The 27109-nt window shown below is 43.7% G+C and overlaps 2 protein-coding genes across 4 annotated transcripts in view; both read right to left on the minus strand.

Annotated features, from left to right (window-relative positions):
• The window catches only part of LOC140272703 (keratin, type I cytoskeletal 13-like), a 35065-nt gene extending 14049 nt beyond the window's left edge, over positions 1 to 21016 (minus strand). Inside the window, exons 1-7 of one of the 2 annotated variants that reach the window (XM_072368107.1) lie at positions 20510 to 21016; positions 20130 to 20212; positions 19884 to 20040; positions 19642 to 19803; positions 16647 to 16772; positions 16342 to 16565; positions 15643 to 15841 (exon numbers count right to left, since the gene is read on the minus strand). In XM_072368107.1, coding sequence (XP_072224208.1) covers positions 15670 to 15841; positions 16342 to 16565; positions 16647 to 16772; positions 19642 to 19803; positions 19884 to 20040; positions 20130 to 20212; positions 20510 to 20953 — 1368 coding nt within the window. In that variant the 5' untranslated portion in view covers positions 20954 to 21016 and the 3' untranslated portion in view covers positions 15643 to 15669. Of the gene's footprint in view, positions 1 to 15642; positions 15842 to 16335; positions 16566 to 16646; positions 16773 to 19641; positions 19804 to 19883; positions 20041 to 20129; positions 20213 to 20509 lie in introns of those variants that run through there. The other variant, XM_072368106.1, reaches the window with a different exon arrangement.
• On the minus strand, positions 4494 to 7623 carry LOC140272704 (keratin, type I cytoskeletal 13-like). Of its 2 annotated transcripts, XM_072368109.1 has the most exons (7): positions 7172 to 7623; positions 6765 to 6847; positions 5789 to 5945; positions 5532 to 5693; positions 5215 to 5340; positions 4924 to 5144; positions 4494 to 4646 (listed from the first exon to the last, which is right to left on the minus strand). In XM_072368109.1, the coding sequence occupies exons 1-7, from the start codon at positions 7568 to 7570 to the stop codon at positions 4529 to 4531; spliced, it is 1266 nt and encodes a 421-aa protein (XP_072224210.1). In that variant the 5' UTR covers positions 7571 to 7623; the 3' UTR covers positions 4494 to 4528. The 2 variants fall into 2 exon arrangements, with proteins under 2 accessions (XP_072224210.1, XP_072224209.1); XM_072368108.1 differs by lacking the exon at positions 4494 to 4646 and having other exon boundaries at positions 4906 to 5144.
• Positions 21017 to 27109: the final 6093 nt, after the last annotated feature.

Here is a 27109-nt window from a genome sequence, read left to right on the forward strand (position 1 = left end):
TAGATACACTGTAATACACTGTAGATACGCTGTAATACACTGTAGATACACTGTAGATACACTGTAATACACTGTAATACACTGTAGATACGCTGTAATACACTGTAGATACACTGTAGATATACTGTAATACACTGTAGATACGCTGTAATACACTGTAGATACACTGTAATACACTGTAGATATACTGTAATACACTGTAGATACACTGTAGATACGCTGTAATACTCTATAGATACACTGTAATACTCTGTAATACACTGTAGATACACTGTAATACTCTGTAGACTGAATTATGTATGTGATGTTGTTCCATTCAGCACAACCTCAAACATTAACAGCAGTAAGATACAGTCCATGCAGGGAGGACACTCACCTTAAAACATAAGTTATGATAATAAAATGCTTTTGATATGTTATTTTCTTTAGTTCCCAAGTGTGTTTGCTTATCTATGGTTTACAGTTGTATAGTTTCTATAGTTTATGCTCTACTTTTACTCCTTTTACTGTTAAGCTTTTCTCTAAATCAGGAAGTCAACCGCAGCACAGTTAAATTAATCTTAGTTTGCCCACGACGGCCATGTTTTATAACGTTTTGTGGAAGAACCTGAAGCAAACGGCTGAAGTTCTGTGGAAGAGTCTTGTGGTTCACAAACAACTCGTGGCTTTTGGAAACTCTCCAACATCAACAGTAAGCGTGTCATCGCTTGTCAGAACACTACAAACAGAAGTAAGGAAGTGAAAACTATTCATGTATGTTTAGAAAGATAAACAGGTGCATTTTAAGGGCTCACAGATCTGAGGGAGAAACTCCAGGGATACAACAGGCCTGATGTAGGGAAAAGTAAATCCAAATAAAGATGCAGGAACAAACCCTGGCTTATAGAAACACCCGGGTGTGGAACCATGGTTTTACTAAAGTTCTGATATGAAGCACTGAAAACACAGAAGATGAAGAGGAGCCTCGGGTCAATGAGGATGATTTCGGGTCTCCTGCCACAGATATTCACAATAACAAGAAGAAGAAACTCTGGATACCTTTTTTTCCTTTGTACCGATAATTGATCAGGAGCAGTTTTTCTTTTTAATGTCCTGAAGTGATGAACTTTAGAAGCTCGAGCAGATGTCGGATAAATCATGAGCCCTCAGATCAGATGGATCATCGCTGCCCTCCGGTGGCAGGGCGGCGGTACTGCACCCCGCAGCTTCTTCACTTCCTGCGGCGTAAAACTGATGATAATGTTACTCTTAGTCTGTTTTCAGCATGTTTTACTGAAGAAATAACTGCAACAAATGTGATTAAATCTGTAAAGAAAAAAGTGTTTGTTATGAAATGAATAAATTCTGGATTATTGCTGCTCTGATCAACACATCAGAAAGAAAGAAAGCGTGTTATCTTACATTGTTTAGCTTTCCTGAATGTGGTGAAATGAGATGAATCACTATCGATGCTAATATTCTGAGACCACCCTTCCTGTATCAGTTTCTGAGGATTTAACCTGGTTTTTCCTGATATTTTCAGGTCAATTCTCTACATGTAACATTTGTCTTTTGTCCCTTTATTCTTAACACCAAACAATCTGTGAACAAAGGATGCAGCAAACCTCTGACCGCAGGATTAAACCCAAACAAAGGAGCCAGTCCCCGGAAAACAATCTTTTATTTTCATCCAAACCCACAAAGTCTGCATGAAATACCCTAACCCTCCAGTAGGGGTCCTCAGGCCGCCTTACCCTACCTGCCTTGGATAAAAGCTAAATGCATAAACACATAAACATAAAGTCTGTCCAACCAGGAATGAATAAACACAAGTTTCAGTTCACATTCGGATCAGCTGCCGATCTGTGGTCCAACTCAGGCTGGTTCCGACCAGGAGATCCAACAGCTGGCTGTGTTTAGGCCAACTTCACCCAGCAGCGCCATCTGGTGTCTGTCAGACGCACTGCATTTAATAAACTCTGCTTTTTATCAGCTGTGTTAAACATCTGGTGGCGTCTGATCATCAGATCCAGTGAATCTGAATGTTTTTCACCTCAAAAGTTTGGATGCAAACAGAATTCAGAGACTCTGAAGTCACAAAAGCCAATTATTTCCTCCCAATATAACAGAAAACACATCTGTGGAGGTAATTATGTTGATACCATTTTAAATTTAGGTAAAAAGCCTTTTTATTTCTTATCATTTATTTCTGATCTGTATTATTGAAGCAAGCAAATGTTCACGTTCCTCCAACCTCAGGCAGAGGAGGAGGAGTGGCAGCTATCTTCAGATCAGGGTTACTAATCAGTCCTAGACCCAAGATTAGTTTTAGCTCTTTTGAATCTCTGATTCTCAGTTTTTCCCAAAGTGGAAATCACAAAAACCTCTTGTGTTTGTTGTTGTGTATCGTCCACCTGGCCCTTATTCTGAGTTTCTGTCTGAATTCTCAGAGTTTTTATCCCAGTTAGTGCTGAGTACAGATAAAGTCATTGTAGTGGGTGACTTTAATATTCATGTAGATGTTGAAAATGACAGCCTAAATATTAACTTTAATTCTATATTAGACTCTATTGGATTTTCTCAGTGTTCACAGACCTACTCACTGCCTTAATCACACCCTTGACCTTTGACTTATGGCATTGAGAGTGAACAGTTAACAGTGTCCCCTCCCTTTTCTTCACTGCCATGTGCTGATATGACAGAGGACGGCTGCCTACATTTTACTCCAGTAGAACTTGACTCTCCTGTTGACAGCACTATAGCTTCAATGCGTACAACACTGGACAATGTTGCCCCTCTGAAAAGGAAGGTAATCAGTCAGAAGAGGTTGGCTCCTTGGTATAATTCACAGCTGCTTTAAAGCAGACTGAAGAAAGCTGGAGAGACAGTGGCGTTCCTCTAATTTAGAAGAGTCTCAATTAGTCTGGAAAGATAGTTTAATAACGTATAAGAAATCACTTTGTAAAGCTAGAACTGCTTATTATTCATCATCGATAGAAGAGAATAAGAATAATCCCAGGTTTCTCTTCAGCACTGTTGCCAGGCTGACAGAGAGTCCGAGCTCTGTTGAGCCATGTATTCCTTTAACTCTCAGCAGTGATGATTTCATGAGATTCTTCATCAATAAACTTGTTTCTATCAGAGAGAAGATTAATGGAATCCTTCCCACTATCATCACTGATGTATCATCAAGTAGAGCAGCTTTAGAAGTATCTTTAGAACCTGATTTGTATTCAGACAGCTTCTGTCCAGTTGGTCTCTCTGAGCTAACAACAGCAATAGTCTCTTCTAAACCATCAACTTGTATTTTAGACCCAATCCCAACCAGACTGTTCAAGGAGGTTTTCCCCTTAATCAATACTTCCATATTGGATGTGATCAATCGGTCTTTGTTGACAGGATATGTACCTCAGACTTTTAAGGTTGCTGTAATTAAACCTTTACTTAAAAAACCGACTCTTGATTCAGAAGTGTTGGCTAATTATCGACCTATATCCAATCTCCCTTTTTTCAGTTCAACTTTGTGATCATTTACATAGAAATAATCTGTTTGAAGAGTTTCAGTCAGGATTCAGAGTGCATCATAGCACAGAAACAGCACTGGTGAAAGTTACCAATGATCTCCTGTTAGCTTCTGATAGCGGACTTGTGTCTGTGCTTGTCCTGTTGGATCTCAGAGCTGCATTTGATACGATCGACCACAGCATTCTGTTACAGAGACTTGAACATGTTATTGGGATTAAAAGAACTGCATTAGGCTGGTTTAAGTCATATTTATCTGATAGATTCCAGTTTGTTCTTGGAAATTAAGAATCTGCTTCTAAACTCAGGCAAAACTGAAGTTGTTCTCTTTGGACCTGAGCGCTTCAGGGAGAAATTGTCTCGTTATATAGTTACTCTAGATGGTATTTCTTTGGCTTCTAGTTCTACAGTGAGGAACCTTGGAGTTATTTCTGACCAGGATCTGTCCTCTGACTCTCATATAAAACAGGTTTCTACCTTCTTTCACCTTCGTAATATTGCTAAAATCAGGAACATCCTGTCTCAGGGTGATGCAGAGAAACTAGTTCATGCATTTGTTACTTCAAGATTGGACTAAAACGTTAAACGTTAACGTTAAAGCAGACTGAAGAAAGCTGGCATTCCTCTAATTTAGAAGAGTCTCACCCCTGTAACTGGAGCTGAGGTTTATTCCTCAGCCAACCTGGGCTATGCTAGGTGGCTACGCTAAGTGGCTACGCTAGGTGGCTACGCTAGGTGGCTACACTAGGTGGCTCCAAAATGGGTAATAAGGGGGTGTGGCTAGTTTTTGGGCTGTTTTCAAGGTTATCACTAAAGGAAGCACCTGAAGCTGGTAGTTATGCTAAGCTAGCAGACGTGGGGGCTAAAGCATCAACTTTAATAAACACTTCAGCAGTAAAGGGACCAAAAAACACTGATTTATGTTCATATTAATGAGATCAGCTGAGCGTTTAAGAAGGAAGGAAGCAGAGATCCGTCGGTTCATGGTTTTATTTGTGAGAACAGATGTGCACAGATGTTTGTGGCCTCACTGGATCTCCTGAGTTTCAGTTGTGACCTCTCCGTCCTCGACGATCTCTTTGGTGACAATCACCACCTTTCGTGTCGTGGTGGTGCTGGAGCTGGAGCTGGAGATGGAGCTGGAGCTGCAGGAAAACTCAGGTTAGATTCAGCTTCACTTGGTGCTCGCATTTTCTCTCTGAATTTCCATATTTTTGAGGAATTAAAACCAAATTCTTCAATGAATGGGGATTTAAATGAAAATAAATAGTTTTGCTTTGCACCTTGAATGTGACTAGTTTCACATTTTTACATGATTTTTGTTCATTTTTCAGCTTTCTCACAGGGAATTTTCCCCATTTTACAGGGAAACGCTCGGCAGCTGGTGCCTGATGTGGCCCCAGTTACGACCGGTCAGCTCACCCCGACAGCTCCCCATCCAGGAGCCTCCTGTACTCGGCGATCTCCATCTCCAGCCGGGTCTTCATGTCCAGCAGCATCTGGTACTCCTGCCCCTGGCGCTCCAGGTCGGCCTTCAGCTGCATCAGCTGCTCCTCCAGAGACGTCACCTGGTTCTGGTAGCCGCCCAGCATGGAGGAGTACCTGCTCTGGGTGTCAGCAAGCGTTCCTTCCAGAGAAGCTTTCTGGGGTGGAGAAGAAGAGCGTCAGTGGATTTCCGGAGTCGAGAAACGTTCAGGCCTGGCAGAAACTCACCATGCTGAGCTGCGCTTGGAGCTCGATCTCCAGACTCTGCAGAGAGCGTTTGACTTCTGTGATTTCGGAGCGAGACGACTGCAGAGTCTCGGTGCTCACGGCGACCTCTTTGTTGAGCTCCTCAGACTGTTGAGGACAAGAAAACAAGTTTTAAAAGGGTTAAATTATGTGGAACATCGTTGTATTTCTAACATTTTAACACATTTAAAGCTCAACTCGACTGAAGCTTGATTTTATTTCTGGAAAATGGAGCTGAACCGATCGGTTTCTCGGCCCATCGGTCCGCTGAGATCTGCAGGGCTTTGCTGATCGCTCACCTTGGACTGGAACCAGCTCTCCAGGTCTCTGCGGTTCTTGGTGGCGACGCTCTCGTAATGTTCTCTGATTTCAGCCATGACGGCAGACAGATCCTGCTGGGGAGCGGCGTCCACCTCCACGTTCACCTGACCGCCCACCTGGGACCTCATGGCCAGCAGGTCCTGGGGAGGACGATGAGGAATGATTAGGCTGAGCCGTGTTGAGGCTTTTCTGCTTTAACCGCAGTGGAAACAGCTTTCAGTTCAGTTATCCTCACCTCCTCGTGGTTCTTCTTCAGCTGGATCAGCTCCTCCCTCAGAGCCTCAATCTGCATCTCCAGGTCCGATCTAAACAGCGTCAGATCGTCCAGGACCTTCTTCAGCCCGGCGATGTCGGCCTCCACCGACTGACGCATGGACAGCTCGTTCTCATACCTGCAGGGAACCAACATCGGGTAAAGGAGCAGCTCTGGGTTCCTTCACAATCAATCAAGTATTTGTTCAACCAGCTTCTCTGCCAAGAGTTTCCACTGAGCTTAGTTTAGCTTAGCTTAGCTTAGTTTATCTTAGATTAGCTTAGCTTAGTTTAGTTTAGCTTAGTTTAGCTTAGCTTAGATTATTTTAAATTAGTTTAGTTTATTTTAGATTATCTTAGTTTATTTTAGATTACCTTAGATTAGTTTAGTTTAGATTATTTTAGATTAGTTTAGCTTAGTTTAGTTTAGATTATTTCAGATTAGTTTAGTTTAGATTAGATTAGATTAGCTTAGATTAGTTTAGCTTAGATTATCTTAAATTAGCTTAGTTTATTTTAGATTACCTTAGATTAGTTTATTTTATTTTAGCTTAGTTTAGTTTAGATTATTTTAGATTAGTTTAGTTTATTTTAGATTACCTTAGATTAGTTTATTTTATTTTAGCTTAGTTTAGTTTAGATTATTTTAGATTAGTTTAGTTTATTTTAGATTACCTTAGATTAGTTTATTTTAGTTTAGTTTAGATTAGTTTAGTTTAGATTAGATTAGATTAGATTAGATTAGATTAGATTAGATTAGATTAGTTTAGTTTAGATTAGCTCAGATTAGTTTAGCTTAGTTTAGCACAAAGACTGGGAACAGGTGGCAATATTAGCCCGTGAGTGACTTGTTTAACTCTCAGAAGGACAGTAAATAGCTGGAATAATACACGTCAGAAACAAAAGGAAACCGGCAGATAAGTTGATCAGAAACAGGTTTTCAGACATTTTAGACTCACTTGACCCTGAAGTCATCAGCAGCCAGCTTGGCATTGTCTACGGCCAGGTACAGAGATCCATTGGTACAGGTGGCGTCGAAGATCTGAAAGCAGAAGGACAGATTCATACATTAAATTTAAAGTTTCTGATGGAAACATTTTGAATTGAACAGCAGGTGTGGCTGCTCCCTGCCAGTTTCACTCAAAGCTGATTAAATGCAGATAAAAACATGCAAATGACAGTCAGCTGCAGGTGAGTTCTGGGTGTGGCCGCCCTGTTCTCCTTCACTAAACAAACGGTGCTGCAGGCGCTTTGTGTTCGGTTTCAAGCTTTGTTAAGCATCTCTTCCACCTGACCTCACCCCTCAGCTCTTTCTTTCACTGATGAAGCAAACAAGTCTGTAATCAGACCCAGAACCCGGTCTCACCTGGCCCTGGAGGTCGCTCATGATGGCTGTGAACCCAGAGTAGTCTTGGCCCTGGGGCTTGGCTTTGCTCTCCAGGAACTGCCGGATCTTCAGCTCCAGGTCGGCGTTGGCCGCCTCCAGTTTCCGCACCTTCTCCAGGTAGGAGGCCAGGCGGTCGTTCAGGTTCTGCATGGCCATCTTCTTGTTGTCGGAGATGTCGATGGCGTCGGCCAGGTTGAAGCCTCCAGAGGAGCCGGCGGCGGCGGCGGATCCTGCACCTGCAGCAGAGGAGAAGCTCCGGGAAGCGCTGGAGCTGGAGATGCGAACTCCATATCCTCCTGCACCGCCGTAGACGCTGGGCGACCTCATGGAGCCCAGGCGGCTGCCGCTGGAGAAGGTGACGGAGCGGTTGGAGTACATCGTGGAGGAGGTTGCCTGCTCTGGACAGAGATGAGGAGAGAATGCACGGGAGGCTGGGCAGAGCTGCTTTTATGCTGCTGGAGGTGGGGGAGGGAGGCAGGTACAGCCCCTCCTGCTCGCCTCCGGCAGCAAGACAACAAACAGCATCACAGCAGGAATTCCAGGTATCCCAGCTGGTTGCACCATGCTGTGGCCTGCAGCAGTTTCAGGGTGTCAGAGAGGTCTCTCTGGGACTTATTGTGACCCCCCCCCATCTTCTCTTTCTGGGACAGTGATGCACCCAGATTTCATCCATTCTGAGCCCCTCTGAGCACATTTCAGAGCTGGACGCTCCCCTGTCCCTGATATTCACTTCATGCCCCAACCTGCCTGCTGCTCTGCACAGGTCTGATCACATCACCCCCCCCCCCCCCCCCCCCACCCCCCCCACCCACCCCCCCGGGCCTCTTGTTGTGCAACCAAACAACGAAACTGAGCCAAGGAGGGGAAAAGTCTCACAGAGACTGTAAAGGTTCAGTCCTGACACTCTTCGGTTAGTGATAACGTCCCTTTAAAGCTCAAAGCTGAACGTTTCACAGGTTTTTTGCATATCAGGCCAGTGTATCCCCTCTGCCCCCCCGCTTTATTATTCCTCTCACAGGTCGGGTTGGTGTTCCTTTGCTTTGTGGTGGATAACCTCCTTGATTTAACAGAAACCAAACGCCATAACCATGGAAAACACAGGAAGACGGAGCCAAAGCTGCACTCAGGACTGGGCCTAATTCTGTCCTGAAACTTCCCTCTGACCCACTTCTTCTTTCATATTCAAACAGCCCCGATGCAGCTGAAAAGCCTCCATGAGACGCCGCCTGCTTCGCTCAGAACAGTCGAAACGTTGGGTTCCTTCCAGCTGAATGAGCACAAAACAGATTCCTGTCGCAGCTCCTTAGAAAAGCATCATATTCATAAAAAAACTGCTTTTTATTCACCTCACAAACAGCCTGAACCTGCTCCCACTTCCTCGGTTTCCTCTCCGCTGTTGGACTGAACCGGACTGAAACTGCACTGGGAGCTTTATGAATCTAATTAATCTAATTTAATCGTGTGATAACGTCAAACTGCGGCTTGTTTTAACCTCAGTTTAAATGTCTCGCCTTCATCTGAAGACATTGTTTCAGGATGTTGGACAAAAGGATGAATTTCCTTCTTCTTCTCTGATGAAACCGGTGTTATTTCTTCTGTCACCACACAGATATCTTCCATCTCTCAGGAAAACGGCTCAGTTTTTACAGCAGCTCCCTTAAAAACAGCCACAGGCAAATTTTTCCACAGCATTTGTCACGGTTTCCTGGCAGAGAAAGATTAACTCCGACTGGCAGCAGCTTTGTCTTATCTTTACGATTCTGCTCCTTGTGAATTTGTTTAATTGAGAAATAAAGTTAAAAACAGATGGAGGTTAAATAAAAACAACGTTTTCTTGTTGGAACATTTACTTTCAGGTAGAAAGTGTGTGTGATGGCCAACAGTCACTGATACTTTGGCCTGTGTTTAAGCTCAGTCGACTGTGTGTTAACGGCTGAATGAATGCGGCTGAGCATGAGCTCACCTGCAGGGATCACACCCTGTTTTCACACCCCTACTCTCTTCTTCAAAGTTTTAAAAAAAATCCCACATAAATGTAAACAAATGTCTTCAAAAATGAAAAATAAAAGACAAAATTATTCAGTTTCCATAAGTATTCAGAAACCTGCTCCAGGTTAGATGGAGACTTTCTCTGGGTTTGGGTTCCCCATGGGTCATTGTCTTAGTTGATATTTAAAGGTGCCATCAGGTAGTTAGATAGTTCCTCTACTGATCCCCCAGAGGGAAACAGTTTAGCAGTTAGCTCTAAGCTAGCAGTTAGCTGTGAGTTAGCCGTTAGCTGTAAGTTAGTAGTTAGCTGTGAGTTAGCAGTTAGCTGTAAGCTAGCAGCAGATGGGGTGGCAACACCCATTCCGACATCCCACCATTCCGACAAGGCTTTCCATATAAGGAAATGTGTGTTCAGTTTCCATAAGTATTCAGAAACCTGCTCCAGGTTGGACGGAGACTTTTCTCTGGGTTTGGGTCATTGATATTTAAAGGTGCCATGTGCTGCCCTCGCCTTATTTAGACATATAAAACAGAAATCATGTGTTGGTTTAAGCTCAGCGGCTCTCAGCTGTTTTAACTCCTCTCTGTTAACGGTTTGTTTTCAGGGTGGAGACTCAGCTCCACCCTTTTAGTGAGGTCATCAGGTAGTTAGATAGTTACTCTATTGATCCCAGAGGGAAACAGTTTAGCAGTTAGCTCTAAGCTAGCAGTTAGCTGTGAGTTAGCCGTTAGCTCTAAGCTAGCAGTTAGCTGTGAGTTAGCCGTTAGCTGTAAGTTAGTAGTTAGCTGTGAGTTAGCAGTTAGCTCCAAGTTAGCTGTAAGTTAGCCGTTAGCTGTGAGTTAGTAGTTAGCAGTTAGCTGTGAGTTAGCAGTTAGCTCTAAGTTAGCAGTTAGCTGTAAGTTAGCAGCAGATGCTAGCAAACAATGCTTTCTCATCAACAGTAATGGACCAAGCCGGAGATGTGCACAGCGTAACTCGTAGTAATGCATGTGAACCGTTAATTACTGCGTTTAAACATTTTGGATTTATTAACCTCATTAAACAGTTGTACCTGGAGACCTCCATCTTTATCAGAAACATGCCGATAATGTAACGTTAGCACAGCGAGAGTGAGGAGAGGACCGGTGTTGTGTTGGAAACACACCTTAAACACAGCTGCAGGTTGTCTGAGTTACAGAACGGAACCGTTCAGCTAGAAAGCTTCAGCTAACAAAGTAATGTGGGAACAATAATGTTCATCTTTCAGAAAGGAGCAGCAGTAACTCCTTAGAAGTTGGTGTACGTCATCTTCATTAGCTAAGCTGTTAGCGTTAGCTTCAGCTAACAAAGTAATGTGGGAACAATAATGTTCATCTTTCAGAAAGGAGCAGCAGTAACTCCTTAGAAGTTGGTGTACATCATCTTCATTAGCTAAGCTGTTAGCGTTAGCTGCTGCTAAAGGAAGAAATAAATCAGTAAATAAACCATGAGGAGTTATTTCATTAGCTAAGCTGTTAGCATTAGCTGCTGCTAAAGGAAGAAATAAATCAGTAAATAAACCATGAGGAGTTATTTCTCAGATGCTTCCATTTCCCTGCTCTGAAGTTCAGGCTCTGAGAGCTGGAACTGATCCTCTTTGTGGCTCAGTTCCTTCAGTCCAGCGTTGAACTGGACCAAGTTGTTAAAACAGTGGGATGAAAAGTGTTTGCTGCACATTCACAGTCTTTAGCTAACTCTGCTGGAACATTAGCCTCAGATATAGTTTATCCACTGGGCTCTTATATCCTCTGAGGCTGCTGCTGGATGGAAGATGCATGCTCCTCAGTGCAGCTGACAGCAGAACATTTCCACCAGAAGCTGGCTTCATCCATCCAGCAGGGTGGAGGTGAGGGGGCGGGGCTTAGCAGAGGAGGCGGAGCCAACTTAAGGAGTGACGTACTTTAGGAATTAAAATCAGAACGGCTCGTTAAAGGAGGAACTTTCACACAAAGGGAACTAAATAAATACCAGGGTTGTGTTTTTGGTGACTTCAGACGCCCTGATATATGCTCCCAGGAGCAGGAAGAAGGAGTTTTACACTTCAGACGCCCTGATATCTGCTCCCAGGAGCAGGAAGAAGGAGTTTTACACTTCAGACGCCCTGATATCTGCTCCCAGGAGCAGGAAGAAGGAGTTTTACACTTCAGACGCCCTGATATATGCTCCCAGGAACAGGAAGAAGGAGTTTTACACCTCAGACGCCCTGATATATGCTCCCAGGAACAGGAAGAAGGAGTTTTACACCTCAGACGCCCTGATATATGCTCCCAGGAACAGGAAGAAGGAGTTTTACACTTCAGACGCCCTGATATCTGCTCCCAGGAGCAGGAAGAAGGAGTTTTACACTTCAGACGCCCTGATATATGCTCCCAGGAACAGGAAGAAGGAGTTTTACACCTCAGACGCCCTGATATATGCTCCCAGGAACAGGAAGAAGGAGTTTTACACCTCAGACGCCCTGATATATGCTCCCAGGAACAGGAAGAAGGAGTTTTACACTTCAGACGCCCTGATATATGCTCCCAGGAACAGGAAGAAGGAGTTTTACACTTCAGACGCCCTGATATATGCTCCCAGGAGCAGGAAGAAGGAGTTTTACACTTCAGACGCCCTGATATATGCTCCCAGGAACAGGAAGAAGGAGTTTTACACCTCAGACGCCCTGATATATGCTCCCAGGAGCAGGAAGAAGGAGTTTTACACTTCAGACGCCCTGATATCTGCTCCCAGGAGCAGGAAGAAGGAGTTTTACACTTCAGACGCCCTGATATATGCTCCCAGGAACAGGAAGAAGGAGTTTTACACCTCAGACGCCCTGATATATGCTCCCAGGAACAGGAAGAAGGAGTTTTACACTTCAGACGCCCTGATATCTGCTCCCAGGAGCAGGAAGAAGGAGTTTTACACTTCAGACGCCCTGATATATGCTCCCAGGAACAGGAAGAAGGAGTTTTACACTTCAGACGCCCTGATATATGCTCCCAGGAACAGGAAGAAGGAGTTTTACACTTCAGACGCCCTGATATATGCTCCCAGGAGCAGGAAGAAGGAGTTTTACACTTCAGACGCCCTGATATATGCTCCCAGGAGCAGGAAGAAGGAGTTTTACACTTCAGACGCCCTGATATCTGCTCCCAGGAGCAGGAAGAAGGAGTTTTACACTTCAGACGCCCTGATATATGCTCCCAGGAACAGGAAGAAGGAGTTTTACACTTCAGACGCCCTGATATATGCTCCCAGGAGCAGGAAGAAGGAGTTTTACACTTCAGACGCCCTGATATCTGCTCCCAGGAGCAGGAAGAAGGAGTTTTACACTTCAGACGCCCTGATATATGCTCCCAGGAACAGGAAGAAGGAGTTTTACACTTCAGACGCCCTGATATATGCTCCCAGGAACAGGAAGAAGGAGTTTTACACTTCAGACGCCCTGATATCTGCTCCCAGGAGCAGGAAGAAGGAGTTTTACACTTCAGACGCCCTGATATATGCTCCCAGGAACAGGAAGAAGGAGTTTTACACTTCAGACGCCCTGATATATGCTCCCAGGAACAGGAAGAAGGAGTTTTACACTTCAGACGCCCTGATATATGCTCCCAGGAACAGGAAGAAGGAGTTTTACACTTCAGACGCCCTGATATATGCTCCCAGGAACAGGAAGAAGGAGTTTTACACTTCAGACGCCCTGATATATGCTCCCAGGAGCAGGAAGAAGGAGTTTTACACTTCAGACGCCCTGATATATGCTCCCAGGAGCAGGAAGAAGGAGTTTTACACTTCAGACGCCCTGATATATGCTCCCAGGAACAGGAAGAAGGAGTTTTACACTTCAGACGCCCTGATATATGCTCCCAGGAACAGGAAGAAGGAGTTTTACACTTCAGACGCCCTGATATATGCTCCCAGGAACAGGAAGAAGGAGTTTTACACTTCAGACGCCCTGATATCTGCTCCCAGGAACAGGAAGAAGGAGTTTTACACTTCAGACGCCCTGATATCTGCTCCCAGGAGCAGGAAGAAGGATTTTTGTCACCTTTGAACCTTTGATATAGTTTTAGATCTTGAGCGTTGTGCAGTGGGTTTTCATTCAGCTTCCTACTCCAACGTCTGTCATGCTCCCTGCTTTTGTTCTTGTTTTGTTGCTTTTTTCTCTTGATTATTTGGTTTTCAGCTGATAAAATCACTTCCTCATTCATTCGTCTTGCTCTTATCTCTCACCAGTCATCAGTGGGTGGTTACCTCAGTCAGACCGTCCTGGTTTTCTTAGTCTGTTACCTGCTCTGGGTCTAAGGTTCCCATTAAATGTGCCTGGATATGGACTAAAAACGCATTTCTTTAAAGAAACAGGCAACATGAAACTGTATCGCTGATATTAAATCAGTGAATCAGAGATTTCTAACATTATTAGAAAAAAGTTTCAGCAAGTCAGAAACTGTGAGCCACCTTCTTCACATTTAATCAAAAGTTTTTACGAGATTAAATTAGCAATAAGCTCATTCAGTAAAGTATAAAGCCAGGATATTTCAGCTGCTGAAACACTGAAGGATGATGAACAAACTGAGCTTTAGCTAACGTTACCCTCACTGGCTGTAAGACTTATTCTCAAATCCAAAGTCATAAACACACAGATTCTAAAGCAGAAACATGTTTTCTCTTCGTTTCCATCTGGGTGGATATTTTCATTTAAGAGGAATTTTACCACTTGTGTCCAGTTGTTTCGTCTTAAAGGGACAGTTCAGGTTCTTTTTACTCCACAGCAGACATTTTTAAGCCAGTTTGAAGTTGCAGTGTCAGGGGAAGCATGTTCTAACTCCCAAACCTGAGAAACGAGCTCCCTGGTCGTCGGGACATTGTTTGTAGCTCGTAGTTCTGCTCATATTGGGGAGAAGTTATCGTTTCATTGTTGTTTAGAGTGGCAAAGCTGGCCAAAGCCAGGCACTTTACATTGAAGTAAACTCCCAGAAAGGGACTTATTTTGAGCAATTTCTTCCTTTTATTGCACGTTTTTAAGAAAGAGAAGAAAAAGAAAAGATTGAAATTGTAAATAAGTTTGGTGTGAACAGAAGCCATGTTGTTGTGTTGCCGTTGGCAACGCTCTCCTCCTCATATTGGATCCAAAGTTCACCATCTAAAACAACTCAAACTTCAGAAATATCCCAGCGTTTCACCGCTCTCAGACAAAGTTTTACTTCACAGTCGCTTCACATTTTTTGGGGGTTCTGAGGGCGTCTTCGTGGCTTCTTTTACTCGTAATGAATCCATTTGTGCGGCTGTACGTGTGCAGGGTTCACACAGAGATTCGTTTCTATAGCAGCGGAGTTACATCCCAGAACTGCAGGAGCAGCCAAACAGCGAATAATTTACACTCAGCACCAAACCGTCCACTAAACTCCCGCATCACTCCCTGGATGCTGATCTGGGAGGTTGGACGTCTCTTTAATTCATTTTCACTGACTTTCAGTCCAGTTCCACATCATTATAAAACCCTCCACCTCCCCATCAAAGCCTCCTCAGCATCCTTCTGACCTCCGTTACTCTGAAATCAGGCCTTCTGACTCTACCCTGAGGGTAAACTCTTCCTTTTGCAAGCATTCCCAGAGCTCCATCACCATCTATTCACCAAAGTCTAACTGATCTCTTACTGTTTAGATCTTCTTCTTCTTATTATCTTATCATTCATTCCACACATCCTCAGGCAAAGGTGAATAAAGGCAATCAGACTGTATCTGAGTACCTGGGTCCAGGTAATGGATGAAACTTTCAGCATTATCTGAGGGTCTCTGGTGTTATGCAGCTATTTCAGATTTGACCCCTGATACAAACCAGCCAAGTTTTTAGTGTTTATCATCACCTAAGAATAAGCTAAGTGCTTTCCTCCAAACTTACCTGCTCGATCAGGAACTGTTCTCTGAACTGTAAGGTTCTCAGTTCTCAGTATTACAGAACTGAGGCGTGAGGGTTTGTTGGCTGGTTTTCCTTTGCTCCGCCTCTTTGAGCCTCAGGCCATGATATTTAAACCTTGTTTGGCTGTAGTTCAGTCTTTGTGTTGCATTGGTTGTCTGCAGAAGCCTGTTTTAGAGGGTTTGGGTGTGTTAGGATGGTTCTTCTTCTTCTGTTAAAACACTCTTATGAGTTTGCCTTCGTACTCTGAGATAATTATATTTGTTTCTTTGTTTTAAGTAACTCCTCCAGACTTTAACTTTGATTTCTGTGCTATTTTTTGATTTTGATTTGATTAATTAAAAGTTTAATGCTGTGTTATTCCTCTTAGTGATCCATGTTGTGTCAGAGAATAAAAACAAAGAATCTGAGAGCTAATAATCAGCAGAAGTGATCAGTATTGGTTCCCTTTTCCCTTCATTTGGATGATTTAATCTATCCTGACTAACGCCTCCGATAGAACAGACGAGAGAAACAACAACGTTTGATTTCAAAGCATCTCAGACTTTTATTTCTGTGCTCCTGCTTCAGCTCACAGGATGACTTCCTGTTTGGAGCTGCTCACCACCTGTCCGTCAACCACCTCCTCTATGATGACAATCTGTTTCTTGGTGGTGATGGGGGGGGTGGGGGCGGGTGGGGGGGTGGAGACGGTGGAGGCGGAGGAGGCCGAGGAGACGGTGGAGGCGTTGGAAATAGAGACGCTGCAGAATGAGATAAACGGAATATTACTCATGTGTTTTTCCAACAGTGTTCAGTCAGATTCAGCTTTTAAAGCCCAAAATGTTCCACTCAAACCTTGAATTTAAGCTTTTCTTCCACCTGTTTAATGTCCTGTCATGTCAGGCTTCTTCTAAAATTACATCAGATTGTGTTTGATGGCAAATAAAAGTCAGTGACTTCATCTCATCCAGCTGAATTCATTTCTTGATTCTTTACGTTCGCCTATATGCAGACGACACGCCGCTGTTTGCAGCAGTGCTGCAGCACATTTTGAACATAAAATAAAGGGCAAAAAAAGTGTTTTTTCCAAGTTTCATTGTTTAAAACAGAATGCAAAACTTTTTAAACCCCCGAAAAGGAGGAAACGTGACTCTGTTGACGTCAGATGTTGGCGGCAAAATGTTTGTTTCAATCTTGGTTTTGTGTTTTCTGATGTTTCAGAGCACTTTTTCCTGCTGTTTCACAGGTGAAGGACGCTCACCTGCCGCTGGCCTCTCCGTCCAGGAGCCTCCTGTACTCGGCGATCTCCATCTCCAGCCGAGTCTTCATGTCCAGCAGCACCCGGTACTCCTGTCCCTGGCGCTCCAGGTCGGCCTTCAGCTGCCCCAGCTGCTCCTCCAGCATGGTCACCTGGTTCTGGTAACCGGACAGCTTCATGGAGTAGGAGTTCTGAGTCTCAGCCAGGGTTCCCTCCAAGCTGGATTTCTGAAAGAAACAGAGTGGAAGGCTCTGTGAGCTGACTGGATGACCAGCGGTTGGTCTTCAGTTCTGAGGTGAGATGCTCACCATGCTGAGCTGCGATTGCAGCTCGATCTCCAGGGCCTGAAGAGTCCGTTTGAGCTCCGTAATTTCAGATTTGGATGTCTGGAGGGTGTCTGTGTTGTCCGTGACTTCTTTGGTGAGTGGTTCTGTCTGTGGAGGAAGAACAGGTTTATCTCTGCCAGTGATTTACTTTCCATGATCAAACTTCACCGTCACTTTAAACATCTTTTTTAACATCTTCCCTCTAAAGGTTGTTCACTCGAGTTTAATGTGTAAAGAAACCAAACGTGTGGCTTTCTGTTTAAATTCAGCTCTAATCTGTTTAAATTCAGCTCTAATCTGTCTAAATTCTGCTCTAATCTGTTTAAATTCTGCTCTAATCTGTTTAAATTCAGCTCTAATCTGTTTAAATTCTGCTCTAATCTGTTTAAATTCAGCTCTAATCTGTTTAAATTCAGCTCTAATCTGTTTAAATTCAGCTCTAATCTGTTTAAATTCAGCTCTAATCTGTTTAAATTCTGCTCTAATCTGTTTAAATTCAGCTCTAATCTGTTTAAATTCAGCTCTAATCTGTTTAAATTCTGCTCTAATCTGTTTAAATTCAGCTCTAATCTGTTTAAATTCAGCTCTAATCTGTTTAAATTCTGCTCTAATCTGTTTAAATTCAGCTCTAATCTGTTTAAATTCTGCTCTAATCTGTTTAAATTCTGCTCTAATCTGTTTAAATTCTGCTCTAATCTGTTTAAATTCAGCTCTAATCTGTTTAAATTCTGCTCTAATCTGTTTAAATTCAGCTCTAATCTGTTTAAATTCAGCTCTAATCTGTTTAAATTCAGCTCTAATCTGTTTAAATTCTGCTCTAATCTGTTTAAATTCAGCTCTAATCTGTTTAAATTCTGCTCTAATCTGTTTAAATTCAGCTCTAATCTGTTTAAATTCAGCTCTAATCTGTTTAAATTCAGCTCTAATCTGTTTAAATTCAGCTCTAATCTGTTTAAATTCTGCTCTAATCTGTTTAAATTCAGCTCTAATCTGTTTAAATTCTGCTCTAATCTGTTTAAATTCAGCTCTAATCTGTTTAAATTCTGCTCTAATCTGTTTAAATTCAGCTCTAATCTGTTTAAATTCAGCTCTAATCTGTTTAAATTCAGCTCTAATCTGTTTAAATTCTGCTCTAATCTGTTTAAATTTAGCTCTAATCTGTTTAAATTCAGCTCTAATCTGTTTAAATTCAGCTCTAATCTGTTTAAATTCAGCTCTAATCTGTTTAAATTCAGCTCTAATCTGTTTAAATTCAGCTCTAATCTGTTTAAATTCTGCTCTAATCTGTTTCAATTCAGATCTAATCTGTTTAAATTCAGCTCTAATCTGTTTAAATTCAGCTCTAATCTGTTTAAATTCAGCTCTAATCTGTTTAAATTCTGCTCTAATCTGTTTAAATTCAGCTCTAATCTGTTTAAATTCAGATCTAATCTGTTTAAATTCAGCTCTAATCTGTTTAAATTCTGCTCTAATCTGTTTAAATTCAGCTCTAATCTGTTTAAATTCAGCTCTAATCTGTTTAAATTCTGCTCTAATCTGTTTAAATTCAGCTCTAATCTGTTTAAATTCAGCTCTAATCTGTTTAAATTCAGCTCTAATCTGTTTAAATTCAGCTCTAATCTGTTTAAATTCAGCTCTAATCTGTTTAAATTCAGCTCTAATCTGTTTAAATTCAGCTCTAATCTGTTTAAATTCAACTCTAATCTGTTTAAATTCAGCTCTAATCTGTTTAAATTCAGATCTAATCTGTTTAAATTCAGCTCTAATCTGTTTAAATTCTGCTCTAATCTGTTTAAATTCAGCTCTAATCTGTTTAAATTCTGCTCTAATCTGTTTAAATTCAGATCTAATCTGTTTAAATTTAGCTCTAATCTGTTTAAATTCTGCTCTAATCTGTTTAAATTCTGCTCTAATCTGTTTAAATTCAGCTCTAATCTGTTTAAATTCAGCTCTAATCTGTTTAAATTCAGCTCTAATCTGTTTAAATTCAGCTCTAATCTGTTTAAATTCAGCTCTAATCTGTTTAAATTCTGCTCTAATCTGTTTAAATTCAGCTCTAATCTGTTTAAATTCAGCTCTAATCTGTTTAAATTCAGCTCTAATCTGTTTAAATTCAGCTCTAATCTGTTTAAATTCAGCTCTAATCTGTTTAAATTCTGCTCTAATCTGTTTAAATTCAGCTCTAATCTGTTTAAATTCAGCTCTAATCTGTTTAAATTCAGCTCTAATCTGTTTAAATTCTGCTCTAATCTGTTTAAATTCAGCTCTAATCTGTTTAAATTCAGCTCTAATCTGTTTAAATTCTGCTCTAATCTGTTTAAATTCTGCTCTAATCTGTTTAAATTCTGCTCTAATCTGTTTAAATTCAGCTCTAATCTGTTTAAATTCTGCTCTAATCCGTTTAAATTCAGCTCTAATCTGTTTAAATTCAGCTCTAATCTGTTTAAATTCAGCTCTAATCTGTTTAAATTCTGCTCTAATCTGTTTAAATTCTGCTCTAATCTGTTTAAATTCTGCTCTAATCTGTTTAAATTCAGCTCTAATCTGTTTAAATTCAGCTCTAATCTGTTTAAATTCTGCTCTAATCTGTTTAAATTCTGCTCTAATCTGTTTAAATTAAGCTCTAATCTGTTTAAATTCAGCTCTAATCTGTTTAAATTCAGCTCTAATCTGTTTAAATTCTGCTCTAATCTGTTTAAATTCTGCTCTAATCTGTTTAAATTCAGCTCTAATCTGTTTAAATTCTGCTCTAATCTGTTTAAATTCAGCTCTAATCTGTTTAAATTCTGCTCTAATCTGTTTAAATTCAGCTCTAATCTGTTTAAATTCTGCTCTAATCTGTTTAAATTCTGCTCTAATCTGTTTAAATTCAGCTCTAATCTGTCTGTTCTGAAGTTTGCAGGGATCCAGATGACAGATTTTTACATTTTTACAGTAGAATGATGTAATTCTCTGAGCTTGGACAGCAATGAATCACCTTTGACTGGAACCAGGCCTCCAGGTCTCTTTGGTTCTTGGCGGCCACAGCCTCGTAGTGATCCCTCATCTCCTCCAGGATCTTGCTGATGTCCTCTCCTGGCGCGGCGTCCACCTCCACGTTCACCTGGCCGCTCATCTGACTGCGCATGGAGAGCAGCTCCTGCGGACACAACCGGGTTTACAGGTTTCTGAAGGTCACACACCCCAACCCGACCTGTTCGTGAGGTCCTGGCCTCTCACCTCCTCGTGGTTCTTCTTGAGGAAGATCAGCTCCTCCTTCAGGCCCTCGATCTGCATCTCCAGGTCGCTCCTGCCCATTGTCATCTCGTCCAGAACCCTCCTGAGTCCGGCGATGTCGGCCTCCACCGACTGCCGCATGGCCAGCTCGTTCTCATACCTGCAGGGAACCCAAAGATGGTGTTTCTGAGGCAGATTTGTCTTGATTCATTGTGGGTTCAGTCGTTTTTGCAGACTCTTTTCACTCACTTGACCCTGAAGTCATCTGCAGCCAGCTTGGCGTTGTCGATGGAGAGGTAGATGCCACCGTTGACTCGAGTCGCCGCCTGGATCTGCAGCACAACAAGTTCTTTAATAAGTTTTAATTCAGGTCGACAAACTTTAACACATCAGCACGATATTCTGTGAAGTGAAAACGTAAAAAGTGAGTCGTTTCTCCCATGAACGCATTTACAGGAAGAGAAGACAGATGTTTACTCTGTTTAGTTTCTGATGAAATGAGGCTAGAAAGGGTTAAAACATCGTGTCTCTTCCTCCCGTCACCTCCTCAGCTGCTCTGTCAGCATTTATTTCAGAGGATGAGGACGATGTGAGGCACCTGCCTCGGTCACATGACTCAAGGAGCCTACCTTTCCCTGCAGTTCTGCGATGGTGGCGAAGAAAGCGCTGTAGTCTTTGGCAGACGGGGAGCTCTTCTGCTCCAGGAACTCCCGGATCCTCACCTCCAGCTCGGCATTGGCCGCCTCCAGCTTGCGCACCTTCTCCAGGTAAGTGGCCAGCCGGTCGTTCAGGTTCTGCATGGTCTCCTTTTTATTGGCAGAGATGCTGCCGCTGTCTGCTGCACCTGCTCCATCACTGAAGCTGAAGCCGTAGCTGCCTCCACCACCTCCACCACCTCCACCACTGCTGTACATCGACATGGAGGGGCCAGCAGAGGACATCCTCATCTGGGTGCCCCCGATGGGGCCAGCAGAGGACATCCTCATCTGGGTGCCCCCGATGGCGCCGTACATGGACCGGCTGCTGCCCTGGTAGGCGCCGCCACCGGCAGATCTGGAGGCGAAGGATGTCATCGTGTCTGGTGATGAAGGCTCAGGCTTTGCTTCTGCTTCAGCTGCGGAGGAGAGAGTGCAGAGCTCAGGCGGCGGCGGATGTTTTATACTGTTAGAGGAGGAGGATGGCGAGCTGGCTGGGAGGACACACCTTTCCTGGTTTAACTTGTAAACATCTAAAATCGTAATGACTTTAGGTGTGTCTGAGCCATGCGGAATCCACCGATTAGTTGGTGGCTGACAGATGCCAACTTTCATTTACCATCAGAGGAGGCAACAGCGAGAGACACGTTCAGACTCGTGTGAATTTTACCTTCAGCCTCTGCAGCTGTAAAGACTGACCTCTTTGCTTTGTGTCGGGGAGCCTTTGAAGCCAGGCTGCTGCACAGAGTAAACCACGAGTCTCACTGCCTTCCTCAGCCTTTAATCCAGAGCAAACAGGGAAGACAAAAAGTGGAGTGGCTGACTGCTGTGAATCTAAGATAACAGAACAGAGAGACTAACCAGGTCCAGAGAGATTAACCAGCTCCAGAGAGATTAACCAGGTCCAGAGAGATTAACCAGGTCCAGGGAGATTAACCAGGTCCAGAGAGATTAACCAGCTCCAGAGAGATTAACCAGGTCCAGGAAGATTAACCAGGTCCAGAGAGATTAACCAGGTCCAGAGAGATTAACCAGCTCCAGAGAGATTAACCAGGTCCAGAGAGATTAACCAAGTCCAGGGTGATTAACCAGGTCCAGAGAGATTAACCAGGTCCAGGGTGATTAACCAGGTCCAGAGAGACTAACCAGGTCCAGAGAGATTAACCAGGTCCAGAGAGATTAACCAGGTCCGGAGAGATTAACCAGCTCCAGAGAGATTAACCAGGTCGAGAGAGATTAACCAGCTCCAGAGAGATTAACTAGGTCCAGGGAGATTAACCAGCTCCAGAGAGATTAACCAGGTCCAGGGTGATTAACCAGGTCCAGGGTGATTAACCAGGTCCAGGGAGATTAACCAGGTCCAGGGTGATTAACCAGGTCCAGGGAGATTAACCAGCTCCAGAGAGATTAACCAGGTCCAGAGAGATTAACCAAGTCCAGGGTGATTAACCAGGTCCAGAGAGATTAACCAGCTCCAGAGAGACTAACCAGGTCCAGAGAGATTAACCAGGTCCAGAGAGATTAACCAAGTCCAGAGAGATTAACCAGGTCCAGGGTGATTAACCAGGTCCAGAGAGATTAACCAGGTCCAGAGAGATTAACCAGCTCCAGAGAGACTAACCAGGTCCAGAGAGATTAACCAGCTCCAGAGAGATTAACTAGGTCCAGGGAGATTAACCAGCTCCAGAGAGATTAACCAGGTCCAGAGAGATCAACCAGGTCCAGAGAAATTAACCAGGTCCAGAGAGATTAACCAGGTCCAGGGAGACTAACCAGGTCCAGAGAGATTAACCAGCTCCAGAGAGATTAACCAGGTCCAGAGAGATTAACCAGGTCCAGAGAGACTAACCAGGTCCAGAGAGATTAACCAGGTCCAGAGAGATTAACCAAGTCCAGAGAGATTAACCAGCTCCAGAGAGATTAACCAGCTCCAGAGAGATTAACCAGGTCCAGAGAGATTAACCAGGTCCAGGGAGACTAACCAGGTCCAGAGAGATTAACCAGCTCCAGAGAGATTAACCAGGTCCAGAGAGATTAACCAGGTCCAGAGAGACTAACCAGGTCCAGAGAGATTAACCAGTTAAATGTGAAAATGGCATAAATGAATGTAATGATAAGTATAAAGGGGTCCATGTTTCCCTTCTTCTTTTAACAACACCTGTAAACATCTGGAACTGAGGAGACCAGCTGCAAAGACATTTAGTTTTTTCAGATCCATCTGACCACAGAACAGTTTCTCACTTTAACATAAAAATGTCGTCTCAGGCGCTTCAAAGATACAGTCCAATTCAAGCCAATTCAATGTAATCATAATACAATCAAATATAATTCATTAAAGTCCAAATTAGTCCAATTCATACATTCAGAGCCAATTAAAACAGTTTCTTAACTCAGGAAACCAGCAGAACTGAAACTTCTCTCTGATCCGATCCCCCATCCTGAGCTGCACGAGGCGACTGTGGAGGGAAAAAACTCCTTTTTAACAGGAAGAAACCATCAGAACCAGAACCAGGAAGGGTCCATCTGCCTGGACCAGCTGGGGCTGAGAGGACAGGAAAGAGGGGACAACAAGCAGCGTAACACCAGGCCAGAGACACCTGCTGAGAGAGAAACACAAGTTAATGACAGCAATGATGTCATCTGTACATGGAGGGAGGAGAGGTGCATCATGGGAGCTCCCCCAGCAGGCTGGGCCTATAGCAGCAGAACTATGGGATGTTTCAGGCTCACCTGAGCCATCCCTAACTATAAGCTTTATCAGAAAGGAAAGTTTCAGCCTGATCTTAAAGGTAGAGAGGGTGTCTGCTTCCTGAAGCCAAACTGGCAGCTGGTTCCACAGAGAGGGGCCTGATAACTGAAGGCTCTGCCTCCCATTCTGCTTTTAGGGGCCTGATAACTGAAGGCTCTGCCTCCCATTCTGCTTTTAGGGGCCTGATAACTGAAGGCTCTGCCTCCCATTCTGCTTTTAGGGGCCTGATAACTGAAGGCTCTGCCTCCCATTCTGCTTTTAGGGGCCTGATAACTGAAGGCTCTGACTCCCATTCTGCTTTTAGGGGCCTGATAACTGAAGGCTCTGACTCCCATTCTGCTTTTAGGGGCCTGATAACTGAAGGCTCTGCCTCCCATTCTGCTTTTAGGGGCCTGATAACTGAAGGCTCTGCCTCCCATTCTGCTTTTAGGGGCCTGATAACTGAAGGCTCTGCCTCCCATTCTGCTTTTAGGGGCCTGATAACTGAAGGCTCTGCCTCCCATTCTGCTTTTAGGAGCCTGATAACTGAAGGCTCCGCCTCTCATTCTGCTTTTAGGGGCCTGATAACTGAAGGCTCTGCCTCCCATTCTGCTTTTAGGGGCCTGATAACTGAAGGCTCTGCCTCCCATTCTGCTTTTAGGGGCCTGATAACTGAAGGCTCTGCCTCCCATTCTGCTTTTAGGGGCCTGATAACTGAAGGCTCTGCCTCCCATTCTGCTTTTAGGGGCCTGATAACTGAAGGCTCTGCCTCCCATTCTGCTTTTAGGGGCCTGATAACTGAAGGCTCTGCCTCCCATTCTGCTTTTAGGGGCCTGATAACTGAAGGCTCTGCCTCCCATTCTGCTTTTAGGGGCCTGATAACTGAAGGCTCTGCCTCCCTTTCTGCTTTTAGGGGCCTGATAACTGAAGGCTCTGCCTCCCATTCTGCTTTTAGAAACTCGGGGAACCACAAGACCCTAAAGAGAGACTCTTTTTCTGTCTGAATTTGCTGAATTTTAAGGCTGAAAACAAACACAGATTATTTCAGTTGTGTTACAACATGTCATGGAAACGATTACAGGAGATAAACAGCCTGTGGCAGCAACATTAAATCGATGTTTTAATGATTCTAGTTAAATGTTTAATTGTTAGGGTGTAACTGCGATATTCCCATCATCTTCAGACACTGCTCCCAGCCCGCGAGGCGAAATGACAAGAACGCACAACTCCCAGCCTCGGGGCTCCTCGCTGTAATAACCGAGCCTCACCTGATCGGAGGCGGCAGCAGGTGCGTTCATCAAAGAGGGAAGACTTTGGGCCATCTACACCAGAGATTCAGTTTAAAAGGTGTCTAAATCCTGAACTAAAGCTTTTATTTCTCTGCCAAACAAGAAAATGTGTTTCTTTGTTTCTTCATATGTTCTCATGACCTTTTTTCTGTGAAAATGTATTATTTTAAGCTGGTTTGGATGCTTTGCAGCAGGAATATTTGCAGGTAATTCAGAAACTTTTTACATTTGGAAAGTTGTCTGCATGTTAGAGCAGCTGATTGAGCTTTCGAAAGCCCAAATAATGCCTGGGATCAGACCCGAAATCTAGATGAGCTGAAGAGGAGACGTCTAGGATGCAGAGCAGGAACAAAATCGAGGAAAAGGAGGAAGTTTAAAGCATTTCCTCCCCTCAGGGGAAATGTGAGATAAAATCTCTGGTGGATAAAATGAAAGAGCTTGGAGCCCTGATGAGGACACAGCAGGAATATCAGGCAGAGACCTGGCTGCAGGAACAGCTCTAACAGCTCTCTGCTCAGCTTTAAGACTATCCGGGCAGACAGAGACTGCAGACAGAGCGCTAACAGTAAAGGAGGAGGATCACAGAGCTGGTTAGCAACAGATGGTGGAATCCTGGACCTGGCTGCAGGAACAACTCTAACAGCTCTCTGCTCAGCTTTAAGACTATCCGGGCAGACAGAGACTGCAGACAGAGCGCTAACAGTAAAGGAGGAGGATCACAGAGCTGGTTAACAACAGATGGTGGAATCCTGGACCTGGCTGCAGGAACAACTCTAACAGCTCTCTGCTCAGCTTTAAGACTATCCGGGCAGACAGAGACTGCAGACAGAGCGCTAACAGTAAAGGAGGAGGATCACAGAGCTGGTTAACAACAGATGGTGGAATCCTGGACCTGGCTGCAGGAACAACTCTAACAGCTCTCTGCTCAGCTTTAAGACTATCCGGGCAGACAGAGACTGCAGACAGAGTGATAACAGTAAAGGAGGAGGATCACAGAGCTGGTTAACAACAGATGGTGGAATCCTGGACCTGGCTGCAGGAACAACTCTAACAGCTCTCTGCTCAGCTTTAAGACTATCCGGGCAGACAGAGACTGCAGACAGAGGGCTAACAGTAAAGGAGGAGGATCACAGAGCTGGTTAACAACAGATGGTGGAATCCTGGACCTGGCTGCAGGAACAACTCTAACAGCTCTCTGCTCAGCTTTAAGACTATCCGGGCAGACAGAGACTGCAGACAGAGCGCTAACAGTAAAGGAGGAGGATCACAGAGCTGGTTAACAACAGATGGTGGAATCCTGGACCTGGCTGCAGGAACAGCTCTAACAGCTCTCTGCTCAGCTTTAAGACTATCCGGGCAGACAGAGACTGCAGACAGAGCGCTAACAGTAAAGGAGGAGGATCACAGAGCTGGTTAACAACAGATGGTGGAATCCTGGACCTGGCTGCAGGAACAACTCTAACAGCTCTCTGCTCAGCTTTAAGACTATCCGGGCAGACAGAGACTGCAGACAGAGCGCTAACAGTAAAGGAGGAGGATCACAGAGCTGGTTAACAACAGATGGTGGAATCCTGGACCTGGCTGCAGGAACAACTCTAACAGCTCTCTGCTCAGCTTTAAGACTATCCGGGCAGACAGAGACTGCAGACAGAGTGCTAACAGTAAAGGAGGAGGATTTGTAAAATGTTTCTAACAGATCTGACACATTTCAAGCTTTTACGGCGGGCAGTCACTGCTGCTGCTGCTTCCTGACACCACTGACATAAAACAAAGTCCTCTCTCATCCCATAATTCATTGTTGCTCACAAAAATATGAAATATGTGGGCAGAAAACAACTGTTTTTAGAGCCATGTTGGTGTAGCTCACATCCAGCTACAAGTTTCAGATATGGTGCACATTTCTGAAATCCTGTGTCTCATGACAGAGATTAACCGCTTCCAGCACTGTTTGTGTGCCATTTATAGGCATTTTAGGCTTTTGGCGTCTTATTTTAATTTTAATTATAATATCAATAATTAATATTATTATCTTTATGTTGATATAGGTGTTGGGTGGTTTTCCACTTTTGTTTATTCTGTATATTTCTGTATATAACAGTGACTCCCAAAGGAATTAATAAAGTCCTTCCAAAGATATATAAATATATATATATATAAATATATATATGTAACATATGAACAGAACAGCTAAAATGAATGTCTCTGACCCGTTAACATGTCAGACTCATTTATTTTGGCATCATCAGGGAGAAGCTTTACAAAGTGAGCAGTTCCAACCAGTTCTGCAGGGTCATAAATCATGGCTCCACACCCCCCATCAGAAACCTGAGCTCTGCCCTGCAGCTGGGGCTTTACACAACAGGTGTCACCTGAGAGCGCAGGGGGCGGGGCTTAACACAACAGGTGTCACCTGAGGCCGCAGGGGGCGGGGCTTAACACACCGACACGGTGAAAGTTTTTACCACGAAACAGGAGAAACATTTCCAGAACAGCTCAGAGGAACAGTTCTATGGATCT

The sequence above is a fragment of the Leuresthes tenuis genome, unplaced genomic scaffold (assembly GCF_036924035.1).
Source record: "Leuresthes tenuis unplaced genomic scaffold, fLeuTen1.0.hap1 SCAF_17, whole genome shotgun sequence".
Classification (NCBI taxonomy): Eukaryota; Metazoa; Chordata; class Actinopteri; order Atheriniformes; family Atherinopsidae; genus Leuresthes; species Leuresthes tenuis.